Source organism: Pygocentrus nattereri, chromosome 6 (assembly GCF_015220715.1).
Source record: "Pygocentrus nattereri isolate fPygNat1 chromosome 6, fPygNat1.pri, whole genome shotgun sequence".
NCBI classification, from domain to species: domain Eukaryota; kingdom Metazoa; phylum Chordata; class Actinopteri; order Characiformes; family Serrasalmidae; genus Pygocentrus; species Pygocentrus nattereri.
In genome coordinates, this window is record NC_051216.1 from 28475689 (window position 1) to 28502486 (window position 26798).

General features: G+C 43.4%; 1 protein-coding gene across 1 annotated transcript; it reads left to right on the forward strand.

The window, feature by feature from the left end:
- The first annotated feature begins 2483 nt into the window (after nt 1-2483).
- si:dkey-91i10.3 (cytochrome P450) lies at nt 2484-26465 on the forward strand. Its single transcript, XM_017704701.2, has 9 exons — nt 2484-3125; nt 4083-4273; nt 9995-10194; nt 14298-14495; nt 14687-14850; nt 14957-15123; nt 15615-15696; nt 22386-22589; nt 24794-26465. Exons 1-9 carry the CDS (start codon nt 2886-2888, stop codon nt 24932-24934), a joined length of 1587 nt encoding a protein of 528 aa, XP_017560190.1. The 5' UTR covers nt 2484-2885; the 3' UTR covers nt 24935-26465.
- Nucleotides 26466-26798: the final 333 nt, after the last annotated feature.

Consider the following 26798-nt stretch of genomic DNA (forward strand, 5'->3'; position numbering starts at 1 on the left):
GCTTGCTCAAGTTCAAGAGCAGACAGAACGAGTTATATCTTACACCAGTCATACACTGACCCCCTCACAGTGAAAGTGGTCTACATATGATCATGAGCTCTGGGCAATTGTTTGGTCTGTAAGACACTTTAAACACTTTCTGGCTGGTACCACCTTCACAATTGTTACAGATCATAAGCCTTTGTTGAGCCTCCAGAAAGCAGCAGTTGAGAGTGGTCCGACTGGTAGACGGGGACGTTGGATACTGGAACTGGGTGTATATGACTACACAGTCATTCACAAAGAAGGCAAGAAACATGCCAACGCTGATGCCGTGTCCAGGCGGCCTTGTTTTCTTATGGAAACGAAAGCTGTCCAGTGTGTCTTAACCACCCCAGTTGCCAGGGAAATGGCGACATCGACTGGTGACAAGGAGGATGTCAAGCACATTCCTGCCATCTGCCCAACTTTGTCTATTGATCCAGATGATATGCGCAAACACCAGGAGGCTGATGATACACTTTGCACAGTGAGAGCTTGGATGGAGGTAGGCAGACACCGGCCATATTTAGGCTCTTTAAAGGGTCGGTCTCCTGCTGTGAGGAAACTCTGGCATGAATTTCCCAAACTGTCTCTTAGTAATGGGATATTATGTAGTAAGTTCAAATGCTCACCGCACACATTGCCTGTTTATCAGATTGTTCTCCCTGATGTGCTTATACCTACTGCATTGAAAGCCCTGCATGGTAATGAGTTTAGTGGACATTTGGGGGCAGATCGTACCCTGCAGAGAGCACAACGAATCTATTATTGGCCATATATGTCTCGTGACATTCACAAATTCTGCTCCGAGTGCCTCCCCTGTCAAACACGCAGTTCTCCGACTCCACATGAGCGTGCCCCATTGCAGTCTGTCCATGCCAATCGTCCTTTCCAAAGCATTGCTGCTGACATCACCGAGCTGCCCATTACATTAAAGGGTCATCTGTATGTGTTGGTCATCATGGACTATTTCACACGCTACATCAATCTCTTTCCTCTGAAAGACCAGCGTGCCATTACAGCTCATTGTATCTTTGAGGAATACATCCGCCATCATGGCATTCCTGAAACAATTCACACTGATCAGGGTAGACAATTTGACTCAGATTTAATGAAACAGCTATGCAGGATGCTAGGGATTGAGAAAACCCGCACATCTCCATATCACGTACAAACTGATGGAATGGTTGAGAGACTGAATAGGACACTGAAGGATCAGTTAGCTAAATATATGTCTTAGAGTAGGGGTGAATGGGACAGTTATTTGCCACAGAATGAACTCGCTTATAACTCCAGTGTACATTCAAGCACAGGGTTTTCTCCTTTCTTTCTGGCTCATGGAAGAGAGCCTCACCTTCCAGTCGACATTTTGCTAAATCTCCTACACCTGGTACCCCTGCAGCATATGCAAATGACCTCACTACTCGCTTGTCACAGGCTCTGGGTGCAGCTGCTCAGAACTCAGCTGCAGCCAAACAACATCAGAAACTCCAGTACGACAAAAAGGCTGTATTTCACCCTCACAAGGCCGGAGATCTGGTATGGCTTGATGATCCAGCTCAATGACAGAACAAGCTGGCTCCTAGATGGAAGGGACCTTTTGTTATTCTCAAACGGATGGACAGAGGTGGCAGCTTGGGTGTCACATATGAGATTACCGATTCCAAGGACAAGCATTCAAGACGGTGGGTAGTACACCACAATCGCCTCAAAGCCTATACAGGAACTCTGCCGCAAGAGCCAGTACATAGTCAAGAACCTGCAGTTTCAGCTGATGCTGGCATGCAGCCTGAGCCCTGCCATTCTAACGTCACTGCATTATCAGGAGCTCTTCCCTTTTGTCCACCTGCCCCCACATATGTGCCTCCTCGTCCCAGTGTGCAGACTGAACATGTTAATGTGGGTAGCCCCACTCTGGATTCTCCTCCTGCTCCTGTTCCTCCAACAGACTCTCAGCCTAGTACTTCCCAAATGCCTGTGCCATCTTCCAGCCCTGGGTCTCCCTTCCCAACTGTCCTTGCCCCCCTATCCATGACACGCAGTGGCCGCATAGTTAGGCCCCCAGCAAAGTTCAAGAACTTTGTGTTGTGACCTACATGCTTATACTAGTGTAACTTTACGTTGTGTTTAGTTCTTACTACACTGATGCTTTGTTTTGTGTTGACAAATGTTACACTGACCGTTGTTACTGTTGGAATGTTCTTATGCTGTCACAACAATTTGAAATGAGGACGTTTCCATTTGATGAGAGAGAGAGAGAGAGAGAGAGAGAGAGAGAGAGAGAGAGAGAGAGAGAGAGAGAGAGAGAGAGAGAGAGAGAGAGAGAGAGTGTTCTACCTCAATCTTGTAACCCGAGTATATGTTTCCACCCCTCTGAACAAGAGACTTGGAACTACACGCAACTTTGAGGGTTACAAAAGTATTCACTGAAGCCAGATTTTTTTGGTTCAACGTTTCGTTTAACTCAGAAGGTAGGTGTAGATTCCCTGGTGTGTTAGGTGAGTAAATAAAATGGCTGCATCAGCCGTGCAGACGTTGTGAGTCGTGGTTCCGATCAGGACCACTGTATAAAAGTCTGAGCTTCTACGGTGAACCACATCGCATCAAATCGCCCCGAGTATATAAATCGCACGCACTCACTCCACTTTACATGCACTGGAGTGTGACGATGGCAGGCTGCCGACTGCTGAGACGTTTATGCATAACAGCGCTGCACCTGTGGACTTTGTCTGCATGAGCAGGTCGAGAAGCTCCTCTCTCCGCAGGTCACTCGAGTTCAGTTGCTGCTATAAACAAGAGGCCATTACAGGGCGGAGAGGAGAAGAGCCCAGAAGCTGTTCGGACTGGCCCGGAGAGCCTCAGACATGTTCTACAGGTCGCTCTTAAGGACTGGACTGCTCGTATGGAGGCAGGAACAGCAGACTGCGCTGAAACGTGCCCCGTCCGCTTTGACGAGTGTGCGCGAGCGGCGACACAGTACCTCCAACACAGCGATGACCGGGAATAAACTGAAGAGCATGCAGGACCTGGGTGGACCCAGCTTTTTAACATCGCTGTACTGGCTCTTTGGGAAAGGCTACTTCCAGATAACTCACCAAATGCAGGTAACACGCTTAGTCGTGCTTGAAAAGTCCCCGTTGAGTTGCGAGTTCACTGGTGAAATGAGACCATGGTGGTATCAGTGTTGACCTGCAAAGGCACCACTAGTGTCCGGTACTACCAAGGCTAACATCTCGATGCCAGTACCGTTTCTGACACCTTTAAAATTCTTCTTGTACATGTTGTTTTGTGATTTCTGTGCATAAAAGCTGGACCTTTACATTGGTATTAAATTATTTGCCATATAAACTGACTTTGAGTGCAGTAGGGGGTCCGAGATAACCAACATATATCACTCCACTAGCGTCAGCGCCCTGCTGTCTGCCATTGCTGGTCCTCCCTCGGACCACCCAGGTTATTCTCCTGCATACCAAGTCTAATTAGTTTCTGATTGTACTCAGAGAGATTTAAATATGCACAGGCTTTTATTTTGGAAAACAATCTATGACAATTATTACAAGGAACTGAGAGAAAAGTACTTTATGACGAGGCCTAATATAAAATGATCTTGTTGAAAATGTTGCTGGCACTGCTACACTGGTTAGTTGAACTCTGTAACTGGCTTTTTATGATATTACTGTTAAAATGATTTACTGAACTACTTTACGAAGGATAACAAAAGAAAGATATGAAGGAAGAATACATGAATTGGACCGTAAAAGGGAAAAGTGGCACAGTGTTTAACAACCAGCCGCCAGCTTTGCCATCAGAGGGCTAACAGTGGCCTGCTATCCTCGGACCATAGTTCTTAGGAACAATAGTTCTTAGCCTGCTTTTATCAGTTCGTCCATCCCTAGTCTCAGATTTCTGTCTGACACTCTTTCCTTTCAAAAGGAAAAAGTTTCTTCACCCTGAAAATTTCTGAGTAGTGTTTTGAGTCTCATTTGTTTTCACCTGCCCTATAGTTTTCTACTGTTTCCACCCCAGTGCCTGATGTATCTTTTTATTTTCATTCTATGAAGATTGAGCACAGCAAAATCTACGGGTCACTGTGGAAGTCCAAATATGGACCGATGGTGATCGTGAATGTGGCCAGTGCAGAGCTCATAGAGCAGGTCCTGAGGCAGGAGGGTCGACACCCCATTCGCACCGACATGCCCCACTGGAGGACCTACCGGGAGCTCCGCAAGCAGGCCTATGGTCCTCTCACAGGGTGAGCATTTACTAGCCATTTCCATACTGACAGCAAAATATCAGTGCATAGTTCATTTTGCCACTGTTGTAATCAAAGATGTGGTCCCAGCCATGACTGCTGCTAGGAAGAGGCGAATGTCATGATCAGTTTCCTGCTGTTTGCTAATGTATTTCAGAATTATTTGGAAAGTAATATGTAATATTTCAGTATATCCTTTCAGAGATAGCAAGAGCAGGTATTAGTCATTAATCATTACAGAATGTAACAACTGATTCATGCCTTGTGAGTTGATAAAACAACCTTGTGAAACAGTTCCAAAGCTTTTTTTTTAATGTCTGTGTCCAGGCTTTTCATTCACTCCTGTTGACCTTGACCTGCATGGCTGTTCATCTGATTTAAAATGGCACAGAAATGTGTGATAATACATCATTCAAATATGTCTCATGGACAGCTTGATAATGATTGGCACAGTTGGCTGTAGACCATCATTATGTGTGTTCCCATAGGCCATGGGTTACAGATTAGACTCAGTCTGACCTATATGTGTGTGTATACACACACACACACACACACACACACACACACACACACACACACACACATATATATATATATATATATATATATATATATATATATATATATATATATATATATATATATATATATATATATATATATATATATATATATATAAATATAATGTAGCGAATCTGCAGTATTGTTCTGTGTTTACTGACTGTTAGATGCACTGTTGTGTTTAAGGTATAAGGCAAGCATGTGATTGGAGGAGAGCGCAGGCGCGGTGTGTGACAGAGAGAGCGGCTTTGGTATGTGTGTGCGTTCGGCTCGTGTGCTAGCGTTAGCGTTGTTATTTTGGCGTGGTTGTAGCCGATAGCAACCAATGTAGTTCCCGCAATAAAGGCGACGACTGTTCATTGCAACGTCTCTCTCGACCATCCTTCAACACATCCAGCAGGACGTTACAATGGTGTCCGCAAGTAAAAGACCGGAGTTCAGTCGCTGTTAGCAACGTGTTGCTTGGACTAGGCTGCTTGAGCTCACTATCAGCCGGCGGGATGACGTATCAAAGTGGAGGCGGAGGACAGTGAGTACGCTGGCGTCCCGTGGCTTGGGACGAACTCTGACCGTGCTTCAGAGCATGTGACTCGCTTGAGACAGACAGCCAAGAAGCTAGCTTCCGATGCAGCTGGAGGGAGGAAGACCGCGCATGCGCGAAAACTCGCGGCGACGCTCTGCCAAAGGTGAACAAAGCCCCAAGTGAAAACGCCAAAATACTCCGGTAGGGCGGACTGGGAGGCTTTCCGTGCCCTATTTGAACTGTTAGCTCGGGCTGTGGGCTGGTCAGAGGACATGAAAGCACTTCAGCTGGCTCTATGCCTCACTGATGGAGCCCTAACATGCTTGCTACTGCTAATCCCAGCTGAGAGGGGTGACTATGGGGCTTTAGTGGGGGCCCTGGAGCGGCGTTTCGGTCAGTGTAACCAGCCCGGTGTCCTGCGTTCAGAGCTGGCAAGCAGGCAGAGACTGAGTGGGGAGCCATTACCGGCACTGGCCAATGACATTGAAACCTGACTAGAAGAGCATATTCCCACATGACCCCTGACGTGCAAAGTGAGCTAACCAGAGACCAGTTCATTCGCGCCATAACTCCCAGTGAGCTACGCATGCAGAGCTACGGGGCTCCATTCCCCCCGAAGCAGATGACGTTGCAGAGTCTGCACGGGTTGTGGGCTGGACGCATGTGGGGAATTTCTGCCACGTTCCCATCACCCTGGCAGGCAACCCATGTGTGGCACTGGTTGACACAGGCTCCACTGCTACTTTTGATGCGACCTGATTTGGTTCCAGTTGAAACTCGGTTGGAGCCTACTGTGGTGAAACTTCGAACGGTGACTGGTGAGATGCTTGGAAGAGGGGTGGTCACTGTTCGGGTGGGGGAAATGTCAGTGAACTTTGAGGTGTGGGTTGCAGCAGTACAAGACCCATGCATATTGGGACTGGACTTTCTCCGGGCCACTCGCTGTGTTATAGACCTGGGAGCGAACACACTGAGTTTTCCTGGGGGTCCCACCGTTATGTTAGGGCGGCCCATGCAAACCCCACGCCTTCACCCAGCTGCCGCGAGAGCCGCAGAAATTCCAAGCCCCCCTTTACTCCTGTTCCTTTCCCAGCCTCCCTGCCCCCCACACCGCAGTCTCCAGCTAGAGTGCACCCTTCTGCCCTGGACCAACAGCCTGTGGGGGAAGAGATAAACCAACTGGCAGCAGTAAGGGGGATATGGGAGCGGAACTGCGATAATTTGGAACCCCAACAGCGAAAGGAGCTGTGGGAAGTACTGCGGGAGTTTAAAGACATTTTTGCATTAACGGAGGGGGAAGTGGGCCTGACAAACCTGGTGCAGCACGAAATTGACACGGGAGACGCGAAGACCATCAAAACGCGTCCTCGCCGCCTTCCCCTTGCACATCAGGCAGCTGCTGACAGCGCGATCGAGGAGATGCTAAGGGCTGGAATCATTGAGCCCTCTGACAGCCCCTGGGCCTCAGGGGTTGTGATGGTCAACAAAAAGAAGAGTCAAAAAATTTGATTTTGTGTGGACTACAGACCTTTTGAATAGCGTCACAAAAAAAGACTCATACCGCTGCCCCACATTGACAAGTCACTGGACTTGGTGTCTGGCTCGTCCTGGTTCTCCTCATTGGATCTGCGCAGCAGGTACTGGCAGGTGCCCCTAAGCCCTGATGCGAAACCAAAGACTGCTTTCTGCACCAGGAGAGGACTATGGCATTTTCGTGTGCTCAATTTCGGCCTGTGTAATGCCCCAGCCACGTTTGAACGGTTAATGGAGAAGGTCCTGGCTGAAATATCACGACAGGAGTGCCTAGTATACCTGGACGACATTCTTGTTCACAGGAGCTCCTTTAAGGCCGCCTTGATGTCCTTGCGGCGGACCCTACAAAAGATAGCAGCGGCAGGTCTGAAGCTCCACCCAGACAAGTGCTGCTTTATGAGGAGAGAACTAGAGTTTCTGGGCCACAGGATTGGAGGAGAGGGCATAAGCACTATGGAGGAGAGTGCAAGTTGTGCAGGACTGGCCGACCCCCTCCAATCTGAGGGAGCTAAAAAGCTTCATTGGGCTGGCTTCCTACTACAGGCGTGAAAGGGTTAACTCTGCTCTAAGCAGACTTTGCAGCAAGCATAGCTACTGTCCTTGGCAGTTTTGCACAAACAACTTGCTCCTCTTATCGGGACAACATTCTGCCCAGAACCATTTGTTCTCTTTCGTAGGTAAGATTATCGTACACAGAGCAGAAGCCCCCCTCCTTTGGGCAGTTCCGGTGGTCCGTGAGTGTCAGCTTAGCATTTCATGACTGTTAGACAACTTATTTGGTTCCACCCTGTTTGCTTGTACGCAACAGGGCAGGACGTGTTTGTATAAAAGAAGGAGTGCCCTTCTTTCTTTGTGCAGAAGACTTAATAAACTCTTTGATTAAGAGAGTGGTTCTGTCTTTCTGCACCGAGCGCTCCCGCTGCGACTGAGACTTTCGACAGGACAGGTGATCCACTCTCTGGTTCCTCTTCATGAACGGACCAAAAACGGCCGGTCCTTTCAAATGGTGACCCCGACGTGCGCACTAATAGTATAGGATGCTGAAAAAATCGTTCTAGGTCATGCCTTGACCTTACACACCTCTCATCAGGTCTGTCAGCTCCTAAATAACTGTTCTGCACAGCACTTGTCTGCTCAGCGGCGTGCAGGCTATGAAAACATTTTGTTGAACACCGAAAACCTCATTGTGCGTCCGCACTCCTCACTAGATACTGTCTCTTCCGCTTTAATGCGTTTACTTCTGTTACCACACGACGCCTCCAGTCCCACTCTAGACGTGCATGACTGCGAGACCCGTCTGGCCGGTGAAACTTCTATTCGCCCTGACGTGTCTTCCACCCCGTTGCCTTCTGGCCTAGCATTTTATGTTGATGGATCATGTTCCGAGCCATCATCGGCTCAAGACCAAGATGTCACTATATACACGGACAGCCGTTACGCTTTCGCCGTAGTTCATGATTTTGGGGGAATCTGGCATCAACGCGGTTTCGTTACTACTGATAACAAACCCATTTCCCATGCGTCGCTTATCGAGGACCTGATCAGGGCGAGCTTCCTGGCCTCCCGACTGGCCGTTGTTAAAGTTCGCGCTCACCAGCGTAGTAGCGACCCCGACTCTGTTGGTAACAATACCGCCGACTCTGCCGCGAAACGCGGAGCTCTTCATGGCCCCACTTGCCCTTTTATGAACTCGGCTTCCTTCTCCTGTGCTGCACTCACGGTTGACTTACTTCCTGGTCTTGATCTTGACTGTATTCAGGCCACCGCCTCGGACTCTGATATCAAGCATTGGCTGTCATCGGGCTACGATCCAGCCGTCAAACCGCTGCGCGACGCCCGGGGCAGGCTGTGCCTGCCCGCACATTGTGTTCCGTTCCTCGTTCCCGATTTTCATGGTATTTCGCATCGGGAACGAAGAGGGGTAAAGCATGACATGTACGAATAGTTTTGCATTCACAATTTGAACTCTGCTGTTGATCGCATATTAGACCGTTGTCTTACATGTGCACAGAATAACCCAAAACCGTCCGGACCGCACCAAGTTCTTCCTAAACCGGTTTGTGCGTGGTTTTTCTTGCATAGCTGCACCCCTATTCCACCTGCAGCGTAAAGGCAGTGATTTTGTCTGGACACCAGAGTGCGAGCAGGACTGTTATATGCACTGTTTTGTTTAAGGTATAAGGCAAGCATGTGATTGGAGGAGAGCGTAGGGGCCGGGGGTGAGAGAGCGCAGGCGCGGTGTGTGACAGAGAGAGAGAGCGACTTTGGTATGTGTTGCGTTCGGCTCGTGTGCTAGCGTTAGCGTTGTTATTTTGGCGTGGTTGTAGCCGATAGCAACCAATGTAGTTCCCGCAATAAAGGCGACGACTGTTCATTGCAACGTCTCTCTCGACCATCCTTCAACACGTCCAGCAGGACATTACAATATATATATTGCTGCTGTTGGGAAAAAAAACCTTGTATCTCCATTTTTGTTGTTTTTGAGGTTTTGACATAATTTGAAAATACCTGTTACCCTTTATATTGTGTGTAAATTGATTGAAGATAAGTTGAAGAATTAACCAAATGAAGTGGCCCAAAACTACTTGGAAAAAATTTCTGGTTCCATTGACTTACATTAAAAGTGAAGTAGGTTTCTTCCTTCTCCTGTAAAGTTACTATTTTGGAGATACAACGTTTTGTTCCGACAAAAAAAAAAAAAAAAAAAAAAAAAAAAAAAATATATATATATATATATATATATATATATATATATATATATATATATATATATATATATATATATATATATATATATATATATATATATATATATATATTAATGGTATATTACTAGTCAGGAGTCATTTAACTTCATATATGTATGAATACAAATGTCTTCATATATGTTTGAATACAATACAAATATCTTAAACCCTTTCTATTTATTCAGTTGTTTTGTTTGTCTTCTTTGTTCCCATAAGAACCAAAACCAGATTACAATTCAGGTTACCAGACGATTCTGTCCATTTATTGGTTGTCCAACCAGCATGTCCCCCACAACCTCCCTCAATTAAAACCCTGGTATGTAGTTAACATAAGTGCTGTTCTTTATTGGCCTGTAGGATAGGAGCAGAATGGCAGCGCATCAGAAGCATCCTCAATCCTCGTATGTTGAAGCCCAAACATGTGTCTTCCTACACTAATGCCATCAACGAGGTGGTGACTGACTTCATAGAGAAGGTGGACTGGCTTAGGACGACAAAAGGCAATGGTGTAATGGTGCATGACGTAGCAGGGGAGCTCTACAAGTTTGCGTTTGAAGGTAAAACTGTTAAAATTTGCATTCAAATTTTCCTTGTGAATATACATTTATTATTGGCTTATAACTTACCAATTTAAACAGGTTCAACATTAACTAGGGCTCACAAGCTTGGAATCACAATTGGTGACCAATAAAATGAATGTTAAAAAGACATTGTAGGTAAGTGTATGAAATGATTATATTATGACACTATTCCTTTACAAGTTCACACATTTCAACTAAATAGAAGGTAGCTTTGTAAAAATGCAATTTCTGCTGTGTCCAGAAAGATGAACAGCACTGTAGATCAGCGATGTCCAATCGTATCTGCAATGGGCCAGTGTGGTTACAGCTTTTCATTCCAGCAAATCAGGAGCTCACCTGATCAACTGTTAGAAGACTGTGACCAACTGATTAAACAAGTAGAGTAAGACATGCTCCTGCTTGTTTGTAATGAAAACCTGCAGCCACACCAGCTCTCTGCAGATAAGATTGGACACCCCTGCTGTAAATGAATCCTTAATGCATAAGAAAGCTCTAAAAAATGGGAACATTTGAGTTATAATAAAATGGCATCCAGGATGCCTTGCATTTAAAAAGTAGTAACGAAATCTTAGACAGATGACTTGTACTGCAAGTAAAGAAATCCAGTATTTTGTTTATCAGTTAAGGACTTATTAAAGTTATTAAAGTGTTTCAGTTACATTGTGTAAGCTATTATTGAATAAAATAAAGTAAGAGTTCAATTCCTTTTAAATGCTAGTATATGTTTCCCCTAAAGCCACAAAACTCCTTTAAACAGTTGTATTCTTTTAGCTGAGTCTTTAAAAAGCTGTAGTACTCTTTACTATAGATTACATTTAGAAAAGAGAAGGAGGGGTATAAACTGTCACTATATTAGTTGGCAATGGACTTAAATGCTTGCAGTATTATTATCTGTTATACAGTGATATTGCTTTTCAGTTTTGATTTGACTATTTGTTTTTCTTTTTTATATCATTTTGTTAACATTCATTTTATCCAGCACCTGACAGTTTACTGCAGTATACACTGAAAAGTGGTGCTTTGCATTTCGTGATTAAAATGTCAAGTGGTTGAACATTACAATGTAAGACATAAACACAATTGCTATCAGAACAAGTAAACTTACACGGAGCCATTCTGTTGGTGTAATATATTTTATTTGCATGCAACTACTAGACATTTCAAATCAAGAACCTGTTTTTTTCGGTGTATGTCATTTGCTCAGTGCTTCAGATTGTTTTTGAACAGTGTAAAGTTCACAAATATCATGTAAATAGTAGATTTTCTTTCTGGATAAGTGCTGTCTGGATAATGATTGCAGACGTGTTGCGTTCCTTTTGGAGTAATTGCTAGAGGAGAATCCAGTCCAGTCAAAACAAGCTACAGCAAGTTAGTAATGCATTCTTGTCCATGTGGAATAGCAGTGCCTGACAAGCAGGAGTTCGTTAACTTTGTTAAAGGAAGCTCAGATATTATCTGATACTGTGAATCATTTGAAAAATTTAGTGAGATCTTATTTATCAGTACCACCTAACCCTACAACATTATTAATAGGACTGTGTATGAAACTACATCATAGAAGCAGAGTCAAGTAAAGGAAAGAATTTAGCTCCAGGTGTAACATTTTTATGGATAAAATGATAAGTTTTTTTGTGACCTTGATTGCCATGTTTACTATAGTATTCAATATTTTATAGTATTTTGAGTTCATGTAAGCATATTGAAAGGAGTGTTGGACTGATGAGCATCTTTGGTGGTCTTTAAAAGTCAAACTGTATGTCTAGGTTGTTGTAAAACTGTGGCTTAGCACATGCACAGAAGATCAAAGCACATATCGGCATTCAGAGACCTTGAAGGTGCTTCAAACTGGCCTTGACACTTTTCCCATGAAATTGATCATTGTCGCTGTGTAGATTAGATACAGTTTGTCTCACTGCACTTCTGATCTTTTGTATGCACACGTCAGACTTGACATGACTGGAATGTATGGGAAGCAATTGCTATGCTACAATAGACTTCTCCAGACTTCCACACATTCCCTTCCTGTCTAAATTCTGTGTCTGTACAAAAGACCAGAATTGCAGTGAGAGATGCTGTATCTAATCATTTGTATGCACAGTTACATTGATCACGTGAAGAGTCAAGGTCAGCATGTTCAAGACCTCTGAATGCTGATATTTGTCTTTGTGAAATCTATTTTTGCTCTGTGATACACACTGCCTGATGACCTCTGATCTCCCATCACTGTGTCTGCTTTTAAAAGCAAACTTAAGACCATCCCTTTTATACAGGCCAGTCGTTACTTAGCTAATTATATACTTAGTTTTATGTTATATTACATTGCAGCTTTACTTGGATTAGTATATCTCCGCTGTCGGAAAAAAATAGTATCTCCAAAAAGGTAACTTTACATGACAAGTAAAAACATTTCTTTTTAACTTTAATGGAAGTAAATGGAGGAAAAATGTTTCCAAGTAATTTTGGACCATTTCTGGTGGTTCATTAATCATAATTAATGAAATTTCCCCCTGGGATCAATAAAGGAATCTGAAAATTGACACAACATAAAAGGCAACTACCCTTTTCAAATGATGTCAGAAAATTAATCAGTACAAAAATGGAAACACAGGGTTTAGTTCAAGTAAAGAGATACATTTTAAAAGTTTCTTAAGTGAGCACTGAGTTTGACTGGCTAATAAAGGGTGGAAATGAGTTCCAGAGTTTAGAAGCATACTGAATGAGGTCTCTCCACGTTTTCTATATTTTACGGAAGATACTTGCAGAAGTTCAGTATCCTCAGGTCTAAGATGACGTATTGGAACATAAACAGACAAACACCCTGTGATGTAAGCGGGTGCTTTAAGGTCATTTAGAGACTTAAAAACTAGTAACAGAATTTTAGGATCTATCCCAAAAGATACAGGTAGCCAGTGTAGTTCTGTTAAAGCATGGGAGCTCTCCCCCATAGAGCTCTCTTTTTTTTTTGTTTTTGTCAGGATCTGTGCTGCTGCATTTTGTTGTTGCATTTGAGTTGTAGATGACGGATTGTTTTCTTAGGAAGATCACACCCAGGTTTCATATTTCAGGTTTGGTATACAAAGCTAAAGAGCCAAGCTTCTCATAAAGCATTTTCTCTGAGTTTTAGTACCAATTATCAATATAGGTATCATGTACAAAGAGAAGAGCTGAACCCTGTGGAACTTCACAAACAAAAAGTTAAATCTTTGATAATTGATTACCCAGTGAATCCAAGAATTGTCTATGCATTAAAAACGATTCAAACTATTCTAAAACTGTGCCTGAGAAGCCTTCAAGGTGGTGTATTAGAATCTTGTGATCAATGGTATCAAAAGCTGCGCTAAGATCCAATAAGAAGGATTTTGTGCATCCACACTAAGCCTGAGGTCAACAACATAAACTAATGCTGCCTCAGTTAGAACAGAAACCTGATTGAAACTTCTCGTATAACTTGTTTGATATTGGACATGCATTTAATTGTTTGACTTTTTCTAAGACTTAATTTTAGACCAATTTCTAATCTTTTAAGTTATTAAGTGTGGAAGGAATTATACTGTTCTTTTTCAGGGCAGTTTTAAGTATCTGAAAAGGCTTTTTTTTTTTTTTTTTTTTTTTTTTGAACACAGTGAAAAACCTTGTACTATTTTTGTACTATTTTCTATTAAATATAGGATGTAAATGATTTGCATATCATTGCATTCTGCTTTTATTTACGTTTCGGTAACGGGGTTGTAAAATCTTAAGGAATGAACTAGGAACCCTAGGATCACATGTGGATTAACATTAGTAAGCTCTTTATGATTGTTCTAATGTTTTTTTTTTGTGAAGTTTTTGCTCATGTTTGTTCAGTGATGTGGGTTTTGAATGTGTGGAATCCTTTTCAGCATGATGATTTGGAATATACAAAATATGGACAGATTTTTGTATGAGTTTTTGTGTCAGAGATTTGCTGTCCTTCTCAGACAGCAGCAGGCTTTCTCTGTGCAGGAAACGTATAATTATTGAAATTGAATACATATAATTATTGTTGCAGAGGAGTTTGGCTTTCTTCACTGAAGTCGTGCTGTTATGATGTGTGGTAGGAATATGCTCAGTGCTGTTTGAGACGCGGATGGGTTGTCTGAATGAGGTGGTTCCAGAAGACACACAGAAGTTCATCTTCTCTGTTGGAGAGATGTTCCGCCTCTCCCCCATCATCGTCCTCTTTCCTAAGTCTCTGTGGTCCTACATGCCCTTTTGGAAGCATTTTGTGGCTGTGTGGGACCACCTATTCAAAGTAGGTGAGTGAAATTCATGGTTCAAAATAACCACATAGATGTGAACTAAACATCAGAAACTGTGATTTTGTGCATAGTTTCTATTTTCTAATCCTAGAACCTCAAACTGGCATAAAAATCTTTTAAGTCATCAGATGACACCTCACCAAGTAGTGATATGTACATGTTTTAAAAGTTTTTAACGCTGTGTTCAGCGGATGATCTGGTTCAGAAGAAGATGGCAGAGATTCAGGAGAAGGTAAAGCAGGGTCTGCCAATAGAGGGAGAGTACCTCACTCACCTGCTGATCAGTGAGCAGATGTCCCCCACAGAGGTGCTAGGCAGCATCACTGAGATTCTGCTGGGCGGAGTCGACACCGTGAGTTTTGAATGTTTAATTGGAAATGGATGAAGGCAGCGAGGTTCACATACAGGCATCATCATAGCATCAGTATTTCTTAAATGGCAATGTCTCTACTCCACAGACATCTAACACTATCTCTTGGGCTCTGTATCACTTGGCTCAAGAACCAGAAATCCAGCAGAGGCTACATGATGAAGTGATCAGTGTTTGCCCAGGTGACAAAGTGACTTCCAGCGAGGACATCAGCAAGATGCCTTTGCTGAAGGCTGTTGTTAAAGAGACCCTTCGGTGAGGAATTGATTGATTTATGCTCTTGTGCTGATACCAAATGCAATATTTAAACCTTAGAAGTCTTAAAATTTTGCTGGCAATAGCAAAGGCATGTTACAATTTTATAGGCATTTAACTATTGCTCAGTCATAGTTCACTGAAAGAAGACACCAAATTGGCAATTGTAAATATGGAGAGTTGTGATTTGAATTTGAGGAAAACTTTTTTTATATTATTGTCATTGTTTGACATAGAAACAAATGGGAAAAAAAACTAAATCTAATGCACATAGAATAAATTACAAACATACCTATGTGTTTAATAAGTGGTAATTTCATTTTATTTCATTTCAGTTTCATAACTCTATACTTTTAACAGTTAAACCTAAATCTAGTGTGTGATTCTCACAGTGGGAGAGGCAGCGTTGCTTAAGCAATCAAAGGACAAAACTGGTTCCAAAGACATGTATGGAAATGTTCTATTTGTGATTTATTACTTTATCCCTTCAGGCTATACCCTGTGGTGCCAGGAAATGCTCGTGTCATTGCTGAAAATGAAATAGTGGTGGGTGGCCACCTCTTCCCTAAAAATGTAAGATTTATGACTTTATTTCACAACTACAAGCCCATTTCCAATTAAAGCTGGGACATTTTGCGAAATGTAAATAAAAGCAGAATGCAATAATGTGCAAATCATTAAGCCGTATATGTGATTTTAAAAAGTACAAAGACAACATATTTAATGTTTAAACTGAGCAATTTTATTGTTTTTATAAAAATATATGCCCATTTTGAATTTGATGCCTGCAGCACATTTCAAAACATTGGGACAGGGGGAACAAAAGTCTGGTAAAGTTGTCTAATGCCAAATAAACACCTGATGGAACATCTCATAACTAATTAGGTTATTTGGCAATGAAAAAAATTAATAATAAAAAAAACATACAAGAGGCTTTTAGAAGTAGAGATCTGGAGGGTTTCACCACTTTGTGGTAGACTGCACAGGTCAATAGTGCAGGATAACATTTCTCAACATAAATGCCCTATCCACTGCCTCCTCTACTTTTACACCAACCATCTCCATGTCCACCTTCACTACATCCATAAACCTTCTCTGAGGTCTACCTCTTCTCCTTCTACCTGGCAGCTCCATCTCCAACATTCTTTGACCAATATATCCACTATTCCTCCTCAACACATGTCCAAACCATCTCAACCTGGCCTCTCTGGCTTTACCTCCAAACTGCTCCACCTTCACTGTCCCTCTGATCTGCTCATTTCTAATCTTGTCCAACCTTGTCACTCCCAACAAAAATCTCAGCATCTTCATCTCCGCCACCTCCAGCTCAGCCTGCTGTCTTTTAGACAGCCACAGTCTCCAAACCATACATCATAGCAGGACGCACTACTGTCTTGTAAACCTTCCCTTTCACTCTTGCTGCTATCGTTCTGTCACACATCAGCCCTGACATTCATGTTCAACAACTCTTTCCCATACCTACATGGTGTGGCTCATCAACTTTACACCTCTGTAGTTACTGCAGCTCTGCACATCACCCTTGTTCTTAAAAATGGGGACTCAGTACACTGCTTCTCCACTCCTCTCACTCTCCAGGATTTTGGTAAACAACCTGGTTAATAAGTCCACTGCCTTCTCTCCTAAACATCTCCATACCTCCACAGGTAAGTCATCTGGACCAACTGCCTTTCCATTCTTCATCCTTTTTAAAGCTGCCCTCACTTCCACCTTACTAATTCTCTGCACTTCCTGATCCACTATCTCTCCCCCCGTTGTCCTCCTCTCTCTCATTTTCCTCATTCATTAGTTCTTCAAAGTACTCCTTCCATCTACTCAACACTCTCTGTTCACTCACTAGTACATTTCCCTCTCTATCCTTTATCAGCCTAACCTGCTGTACATCCTTTACAGCTCTATCTCTCTGTTTAGCCAAATGATACAAGTCCTTTACTCCTTCTTTACTGTCCAGCCTCTCATACAGCTCATCATAGGCCTGAGCCTTTGCCTTTGCCACCATTCTTTTCGCTATGCGACTAGCCTCACAGTACTCCTGCCTACTTCCTTCATCTCTTTGGTTATCCCACTTTTTCTTAGCTGCCTTCTTCTTCTGAATACACTCCTGGACTTCCTCATTCCACCACCAACTTTCCTTGTCTTCTTTCCTCTGACCAGACGAAACACCCAACACATTCTTGCCAGTTTCTCTCACCACCTTAGCTGTAGTTTCCCAGTCCTCAGGTAGCTCCTCACTGCCCCCAAGGGCCTGTTGCAATTTTTCCCTGAACTGCCTGCAACCATCCTCCTCCTTCAGCTTCCACCTTCTCTTCCTCTTCTTTGTTTCTAATCTCATTCTACAGACAACCACCCTATGCTGCCTTGCTACACTTTCCCCTGGTACCACTTTACAATCTCCAATCTCCTTTAGGTGGCATCTCCTGCTAAGGATGTAATCCACCTGTGTGCACCTCCCTCCACTCTTATGTCACCCTATGTTCTTCCCTCTTCTGAAAATACGTATTCACCACAGCCATTTCCATTCTCTTTGCAAAATCTACAACCATCTGACCTTCCGCATTTCTGTCTTTCACACCATACATACCCAGCACCTCTTCATCCCCTCTGTTCCCTTCACCATTGAAGTCTGCACCAATCACTAATCTCTCCTCTCTAGGGACACCATCTACCACTTCATCCATCTTACTCCAAAATTCCTCTTTCTCCTCTAACTGACAACCAACCTGTGGTGCATATGAACTGACCACATTCAAAATTACACCATCAACCTCCAACTTCAGACTCATGATCCTGTCTGACACTCTCTTTACATCCAGAACACTTTTCACAAGCTGTTCCTTTAGGATTATCCCTACTCCATTTCTCGTCCTCTCTACACCATGATAGAACAGTTTGAATCCACCTCCAATGTTCCTGGCCTTGCTTCCTTTCCATCTGGTCTCCTGGACACTCAGAATATCTACCTTCCGTCTCTCCATCATGTCTGCAAGCTCTCTACATTTTACCAGTCATTGTCCCTATGTTCAGAGTCCCTGCTCTAACCTCCACACTCCTGCCTTTCCTTCTCTCTCGCTGCCTTCTAACCCGCCTTCCTTCTCTCCTCTTTGATGTTCTTCGACCTACAGTAGTCCAATTTCCACCGGCACCCTGCTGGTCAACAGCACCGGAGGCGGTCGTTGTTAACCCGGGCCTTGACCGATCCGGTATGGCAAACATATTTGTGATCCGCATGATAGTTTTAGCACAAGTTTTACGCCCGGATGCCCTTCCTGACACAACCCTCACCATTTATCCGGGCTTGGGACCGGTACCAGAAGTACACAAAGTACACCCCTAATGGCTGGTTCAATGAGTCAAAATTTGTTGCCAAGGCACAGTTAAAAAGCCAGTATCTGTGATGGTTTGAGGTGTATTAGTGCACTTGTGATGGCACCATTAATGCTGAATAATGTATACAGGTTTGGGGGCAACGTATGCTGCCATCCAGTCAACGTCTTTTTCAGTGAAGGTATTGCTTATTTCAGCAAGGCAATACCAAACCACATTCTGCATATATTACAACAGCATGGCTCTGCAGTAAAAGAGTCTGGACTGGAGCTGAACTGGAGACCCCGAACAGCTGAGCAGCTGAAACCATATATCAAGCAAGATGGGAAAACATTTCACTTTCAAAACTACAGCAGTTAGTCTCCTCAGTTTCCCCATACTTACAGAGTGTTGTTAAAAGAAGAGGTGGTGTAACACAGTGGTAAACATACCCCTGTCACAGCTTTTTTGAGACGTGTTGTTGGCATCAAATTCCAAAGTAGCATTTTTTTTGCAGAAAGAATAGAATTCCTCAGTTGTACAACTGTTTTGTTGTTTTTGTACTATTTTCTATTAAATATAGGATGTAAATGATTTGCACATCATTGCATTCTGCTTCCTCTCCATGGATCACCACCTTATCGTGGTGGAGGGGTTTGCATGCTTTAATGATCCTAGGAGCTATGTTGTCTGGAGCAAAAATGATCCTTGGTTGCTGAAACTGGCTTTTGGAACTTGGAACGTTACCTCACTGGCAGGGAAGGAGCCTGAGTTGGTGCAGAAGGTTGAGAGATACCGGCTAGATATAGTCGGGCTCACCTCAACACACAGCTTGGGCTCTGGGTCCAATCTCCTTGAGAGGGGCTGGACTTTATTCTTTTCTGGAGTTGCCCATGGTGAGAGGTGGTGGGCAGGTGTGGGCTTTCTCATAGCCCCTCGACTCGGTGGCTGTATGTTGGGGTTTTCTCCAGTGGACGAGAGGGTAGCTTCCCTACGCCTTCGGGTTGGGGAACGGGTCCTGACTGCTGTCTGTGCTTATGCACCGAACAGCGGTTCAGAGTACCCAGCCTTTTTAGAGTCCTTGGGAAGGGTGCTTGAAAGTGCTCTTCCTGGAGACTCTATTGTCCTACTGGGGGACTTTAACGCTCACGTGGGCAATGACAGTGAGACCTGGAGGGGTGTGATTGGGAGGAATGGGCTCTCTGATCTGAACCCGAGTGGTGTTCAGTTTTTGGACTACTGTGCTAACCAGTTTGTCAATCTTGAACACAAGGATGTCCATAAGTGCACATGGCACCAGGACACCCTAGGCCACAGTTCAATGATTGACTTTGTAGTCATGTCATCGGACTTGCGGCCATGTGTTTTGGACACTCAGGTAAAGAGAGGAGCTGAGCTGTCAACTGATCACCACCTGGTGGTGAGTTGGATCAGGTGGTGGGGGAAGATGCCGGTCAGACCAGGCAAGCCCAAACGTATAGTGAGGGAACGTCTGGCAGAAGAACCTGTCAGATTGATCCTCAGCTCACACCTCCGGTGTGACCAGATATCGGGGGAGGTGGGGGACATTGACTCAGAATGGGCCATGTTCCGCTCCTCCATTGTTGAAGCGGCTGACTGTAGCTGTGGCCGTAAGGTAGTTGGTGCCTGTCGGGGCAGTAATCCTCAAACCCGGGGGTGGACACCCCAGGTGAGAGATGCGGTCAAGCTGAAGAAGGAGTCCTACCGGGCATGGTTGGCCTGTGGGACACCAGAGGCTGCTGGCAGGTATCGACAGGCCAAGCGATCTGCAGCTTCAGTTGTCGCCAAGGCAAAAACCCGTGTATGGGAGGAGTTTGGTGAGGCCTTGGAAAGTGACTTTAACTCGGCTCTGAAAAGATTCTGGCAAACCATCAGGTGACTCAGAAGGGGAAAGCAGTGTGCCACTAGCACTGTATATAGTGGAGATGGTGTGCTGCTGACTTCGACTGAAGACGTCATTGGGCGGTGGAAGGAATACTTTGAGGACCTTCTCAATCCCACCGACACGTTCTCCAGTGAGGAGGCAGAGTCTGGGGACATGGGAATAGGCTTGTCCATTACTGAGGCCGAAGTCGCTAAGATAGTTAAGAAGCTCCTTGGTGGCAAGGCTCCAGAGGTGGATGAGATCCGCCCTGAGTTCCTCTGGATGTTGTGGGGCTGTCTTGGCTGACACGGCTTTTCAACGTTGCGTGGACATGGGGGGCGGTGCCACTGGATTGGCAGACTGGGGTGGTGGTGCCTCTTTTTAAAAAAGGGGACCGGAGGGTGTGTTCCAACTACAGGGGAATCACACTCCTCAGCCTCCCTGGTAAGGTCTATGCAGGGGTACTGGAGAAGAGAGTCCGGCTTATAGTCGAACCTCGGATCCAGGAGGAGCAGTGCGGGTTCCTCCCTGGTCGTGGAACACTGGACCAAATCTTCACCCTCTCCAGGATTCTGGAGGGTTCATGGGAGTTTGCCCAACCAGTCCACATGTGCTTTGTGGATCTGGAGAAGGCATTCGACTGTGTTCCCCGGGGTATTCTGTGGGAGGTGCTTCGGGAGTACGGGGTACATGGCTCTTTGCTACGAGCCATTCAGGCCCTGTACAAACAAAGCTGGAGTTTGGCTTGCATAGCCCGCAGTAAGTCAGACTCATTCCCAGTGAGAGTTGGACTCCGTCAGGGCTGCCCTTTGTCACCGATTCTACTCATAATTTTTATGGATAGAATTTCTGGGCGCAGTCAGGGGATGGAGGGTGTCCGGCTTGGTGACCTCAGGGTCACATCGCTGCTGTTTGCAGATGATGTGGTCCTACTGGGGACATCAGGCCGCGACTCAGCTTTCGCTGGATCGGTTTGCAGTCGAGTGTGAAGCGGCCAGGATGAGAATCAGTACCTCTAAATCCGAGGCCATGGTTCTCAGGTGGAAAAGGGTAGAGAGCCCTCTCTGGGTCGGGGATAGGCTCTTGCCTCAAGTGGAGGAGTTCAAGTATCTCTGGGTCTTGTTCACGAGTGATGGTACAAGGGAGCGGGAGATTGACAGGTGGATTGGTGCTGGGTCAGCAGTGATGCGGGCTCTTTACCAGTCTTTTGTGGTAAAGAAAGAGCTGAGCCAAAAGGCAAGGCTCTCGATTTACCGGTCGATCTACATTCCCACCCTCACCTATGGTCATGAGCTTTTGGTAATGACCGAAAGAATAAGATCGCCAATACAAGCGGCCGAAATGAGTTTCCTCTTCAGGGTGTCTGGACTCTCCCTTAGAGATAGGGTGAGAAGTTCGGTCATCCGGGAGGGACTCGGAGTAGAGCCGCTGCTTCTTCACGTCGAGAGGAGCCAGCTGAGGTGGTTCAGGCATCTGGTTAGGATGCCTCCTGGACGTCTCCCTTGGGAGGTGTCGCAGGCAAGTCCACCTGGTAGGAGACCCCGGGGAAGACCCAGGACACGCTGGCGTGAATATATCGCCCAGCTGGCCTGGGAGTGCCTCGGAATCCCCCTTGGAGAGCTAGTGGAAGTGGCTGGGGAAAGGGAGGTCTGGGCCTCATTGCTTAGGATGCTGCCCCGGCGACCCGAACCCCGGAGAAGCGATGGATGGATGGATGGATGGATGGATGGATGGATGGATGGATTCTGCTTTTATTTATGTTTTGCACAGTGTCCCAAAAATTTTTGGTAACAGGGTTGTAAAATCAACCACACTGATCTACAAACAAAGAAAAATAAATAATAATAATAAAATACACTAATAGTAATTATAAAACTTGTATTTGTTTTCGTACAGGCTGTAGAGTAAGCTACAGTCTATCTTCATAATTATTTATCCATGCTTCACACTTGTAATTCCATGTGCATATGAGTACTGAAAAGTACTGAAACAGTAATTACAAAGTAAATACATTAAAATAGTACAGCTCACTCACAGTGGGTTCTCTCCTTTACAGACTCTGTTCCATTTGTGTCACTATGCGGTGTCCTATGATGAGAAGATATTTCCTGAGCCTCAAGCATTCTTACCTCAGCGCTGGCTGCGGGGGGAGAAGCAGTTAAGCCAGCATCCGTTTGGTTCTGTTCCCTTTGGTTTTGGCATCCGTGCCTGTCTGGGCCGCAGATTGGCTGAGCTGGAAATGTACCTCATCCTGTCCCGGGTAAAGATCACATACAAACTAATCCTTATACCCCTTTTACACCTGCTTGTTTCAGGCATCTTGAGTATCAGGTCTATATCTGGATGATCCTCATAAAAATACAGGTGTACATTCACATTCACAAAGATACATTTCTGACAGATTTAGTCTGATCTAATCAGTCAGACCAACAGAAGGTGATCTGAGACATATTTTATCCTGATGTTATATAACATCAACTTCTAAAGCTTACTTAAGTTTAAGTACTCAGTTTTACTTTAAATCTTTTACATAGAACAAGATAAAACAGAACCGGGGAACACCACCAGCAATTGGTTGTCGTGTTATGAGCTTATCTGTATATTACATGCCATATAACATTTGGATTTCAGTTTGACCACAGCCTCATTTGAATACCAAGTACAAATACATGTAAATATTATTAGGACACAAACCAGTCATGTGAAGATGTAAGCGGGATTATTTTATTATTATTTTAGTCCTTTTTTCCACCCCTGCATTGTAATTTCCCTTATGAACCTCCTTTCTTTTGGAGTATTTGTTGACACTAAGCATTAACCAGTTGAGTAGCACAGATAAGAGAGCGAGAGTTAACTATGGTTTTAACTTTTCTAAACTTTTTTTTTTCTGAATTCATCATTTGTGCCAGGCCTTTTATGGCATTGCCTCAATGTATATAGTATCACAAAAGCTCCATATTGTTGAGTGTTCACTGTGTATCGCACTCACATTGGACAAAATATCCAGTTCTCAACAACACTTTCCAGACACAATTACTATGTAGTTTACTAAGCACAGGATATTTACTTCACTGTAACTGTCATTCTTTAGTGTTGCTTTATTTCTAATCTCTTTTTTTCTCTTTTATCATATCATGCTGAAGAGAACCAATACTGAGTGTGCTACAACATTAACTCTCAACACTAGGTTATGGAGCTTTATGATATTACATATTACTGTGACTCAGGAAGTATTACCTGTCTGTTAAAGATTTATTTTTTTAACTAAAATCAAGAGAAATCAGGCTGCCATAGCAGCAAAATGGAAAGCCTATTCCAAGAAAACCACATACCTGATAAGCTGGCATTGCCCTCCAGAAGCCCAGAGTGATTTCACTGTGGTTTGTTGGTTTTGCAGTAGAGAGAGAACATTAACCATCTGCAGACCTTCACCTTTGCTCTTAGTAAATCTGTCTGGTTATATTGGTCATAATATAGATCTGTGCAATGAATATGATGTCTGAGTTCCTTTTGAACATGTAATAAACTGAGCCTTGGACTAAACTGCAATGTCACATGCCTGTGTAGTCAAGGTTTAGGCTTATTCTGAGTTAGTGAAACGGCCTAAAAGAGTTTATTAATGACACTCTAACAGCCCTTGATTATAACACCCTGCAGTACTCATGAGTGGAAAATACTTAAGTGACTAAGTTTTTATTGTACTTGGAAGATTTGTACTGTACCACAACTAGTGCTTCACAAACTAGGTAATCATGCTGATCAGGCATGATCAGCTCCTGTCGTGCACCGTTGAGGCAATGAGGAATAGGAGTGCTTTGTGATTCTGTACGATGGAGACTGCAGGGATAATGCAGCACAATGCAGGTTACAATAATAGTCACACAGTGTCCACGCAAAGTGTGCATGAGCTTATCACCAGTGTGTGGGTGTTTAAGTGTTAACTCAGCTGAAAAGGGTAAAGGTGATGTTCACTTGCTTGTCGTGTTGACATAGAAGAGTGGTTCCCAGTCTTGGTCCTGGAGGACCCACACCCTGCAGTTTTGAGTTTTCCTACCAAAACACTTTCACTTCAGCCCAGAAAGGGTTTGTTAATTAGCAGATTAATTGGATCTGGTGTGGTAGAAGGGACAACTTGTGGAGAAGGGATAAATTGTGGAGGTTAGAGAGTCCTCCAGGACCAGGGTCGGGAATCATTGCTGTAGAATATTATTTGCTCGTACCCAGCCATGTAAAAAGTCCTGAGTCTTAATTATTTATTTGTTTTATAACACATTTTTCCTGTTATACTTGAGAGTATAAATATACCTTGTATCTCATTCCATTAAATGTTTGACTCCATATTTTCACTTTTATTTTAAACAAGATTTTGATACAGCGACCATATTTTAACTTAAGTAAATTTTCTCTACTTTTTCCACCTCTGACTATACTCACCAAATAAAGCTGTTCCTCCGTTTTTTGCAGGTAATTAAACACTACGAAGTGCGTCCAGATCCTACAGGAAAGAGTGTGAAGCCAATCACTAGAACTCTCCTGGCACCGGCCACGCCAATGAACCTTCAGTTTCTTGACAGACAGCCCGTCCAAGCACAGGCAGCTGCTTGATGGAAGACCACTGAAATTTCTAACCAACCATTTCCTGGCAAATCTGAAGTTCTAACCAATTAATTTCCTTATGCATTACCTTTGTTCTAGTATGTACTAAAGGACTGGTTTACATTGTTTAGATGGTTTACAAGAAATGGATTTAACTACTAACTACAAACTAATTTTTTATGACCTTCATGCCTTTTAGTTAAATAATATATGTATTTGTAAACGTTGCATTTTACATTGTCCACACACTTCCACACATTTTGGAAATAGTAAACTTTTTTTTTACAGAATCATTTCAGTAGTAAAGTGCACAAGCCAGAGAGCACCCATCGTATATTTAATTTCCAGTCAAAATGGCCATTACAAGCTGGTAAGTCCATTGTTCTGAGAACACAAGCAGCTTTTTTGTTTGATTTTCTGATTTTTTGGTTCTATACAGATTTTCTTAAAGGGTTCTATTAGCACCAAAAAGCATTCTTCTATAATTTTGATGTCAAATGTATAAGAATAGCAGAATCCTTTTTGGTGCTATGTATGTACCTTTTCAAAAAGGTTCTATTAGAACCACCTGCAGAACATTTTTCATCAAACTGAATTCTTTCATGATGCAAAGAATCCTTTAAGCATGCAAGCATGTTTAGGTGTTTATGATTGTTTATCTGATAGTGACAGTTTTGGTAGTCTGCCAGGTCTTACACAACTGACTTTCTTCTTCTATGCAAGTGGACTTTATATATAACGGGTTTGATGGGAAATTAAATAAATGAAGGGTGGTCTCTGACATTTGCACACCATTGTACAATTGGCTAATCATCTGTTCATGTCAGATAAATGGCTAAGAATTAGAGAAAAGGCAATAGAATGTGGAACCTTTATGGCGTATATGTTATGTGCTGTATGGCTGTAGTGGGCACAGTACTGTCTAAATGAGACTGCGGTTAATAGTTGTAAATAAGACACAATGTCAGAGAAAAGCTGACAAAGTGACAGTTTGCTTCAGTATTGTCTATTTGTACAGGCCTTAAATAAGAGCCCTGTGAATAGCGTGTGTTCTGCAGTTGATCGGAAGTGGACACGGTATGTTGATGACGTGGTAAGTCAAGAACTGTTTTCAGTCATCAGTACTGTTCTGAAGGAGCATATTGAAAATTTGTCCCACAAGTCTCCATTTGAATGTTACAGATAAGTAAAGTTCTACACATTCTAGAAGCATATTCCCATGAACTTCCCAAGATCTACAGAATAGCAGAGACAAACATAGACCTGCTGAAGTCTATGAATGTAACCTCCTTTTGAGAGTTTTTGCATTTGAAGAATGCTTACATGAAGTTTCCATGTAACTGTCTGATCTGAGACAATAGCTTTTAAATATGTCAGATAATGGGTTTGTAGGATTCAGTGTTGTCAGAGGTTTCAAAACTAGTTTTCCCATCTAAAATATACAAAAGGTATTGTTCTTGATCTAACTCTTTTAATAAGTGCACTGTTAAAAGCTCATGAGCTTGTTGAAATTACTGATAATAATAGCATATAGAGTGAATGAGTGACAGTGCTGTGATTTATATGTCATCTTTTGAGTGAGCGTAAAGCTTAAAGCTACTATTTCACACAATATTTAGCAGATCAGTGTAAAATTTAGTGAGATGATGCTCTTTGACGACACTCTTGCACAGCTGCTTTAACCAAGGCCATTTGTGAACCAATAAGAAGAAAGACAAATGAAAGAGTGTAGTACTTATTTCATATTCGATGTTCCGTCCCGCGCACTTGCAGCAGGATTTGTTCATTTGTTTTAATCCCAGTTGGTCAACAGTTGAATTCTCTTTTCCGTCACAAGGGGTCATCCTTGCTACATTTGTTGTTTTTCCGCTTT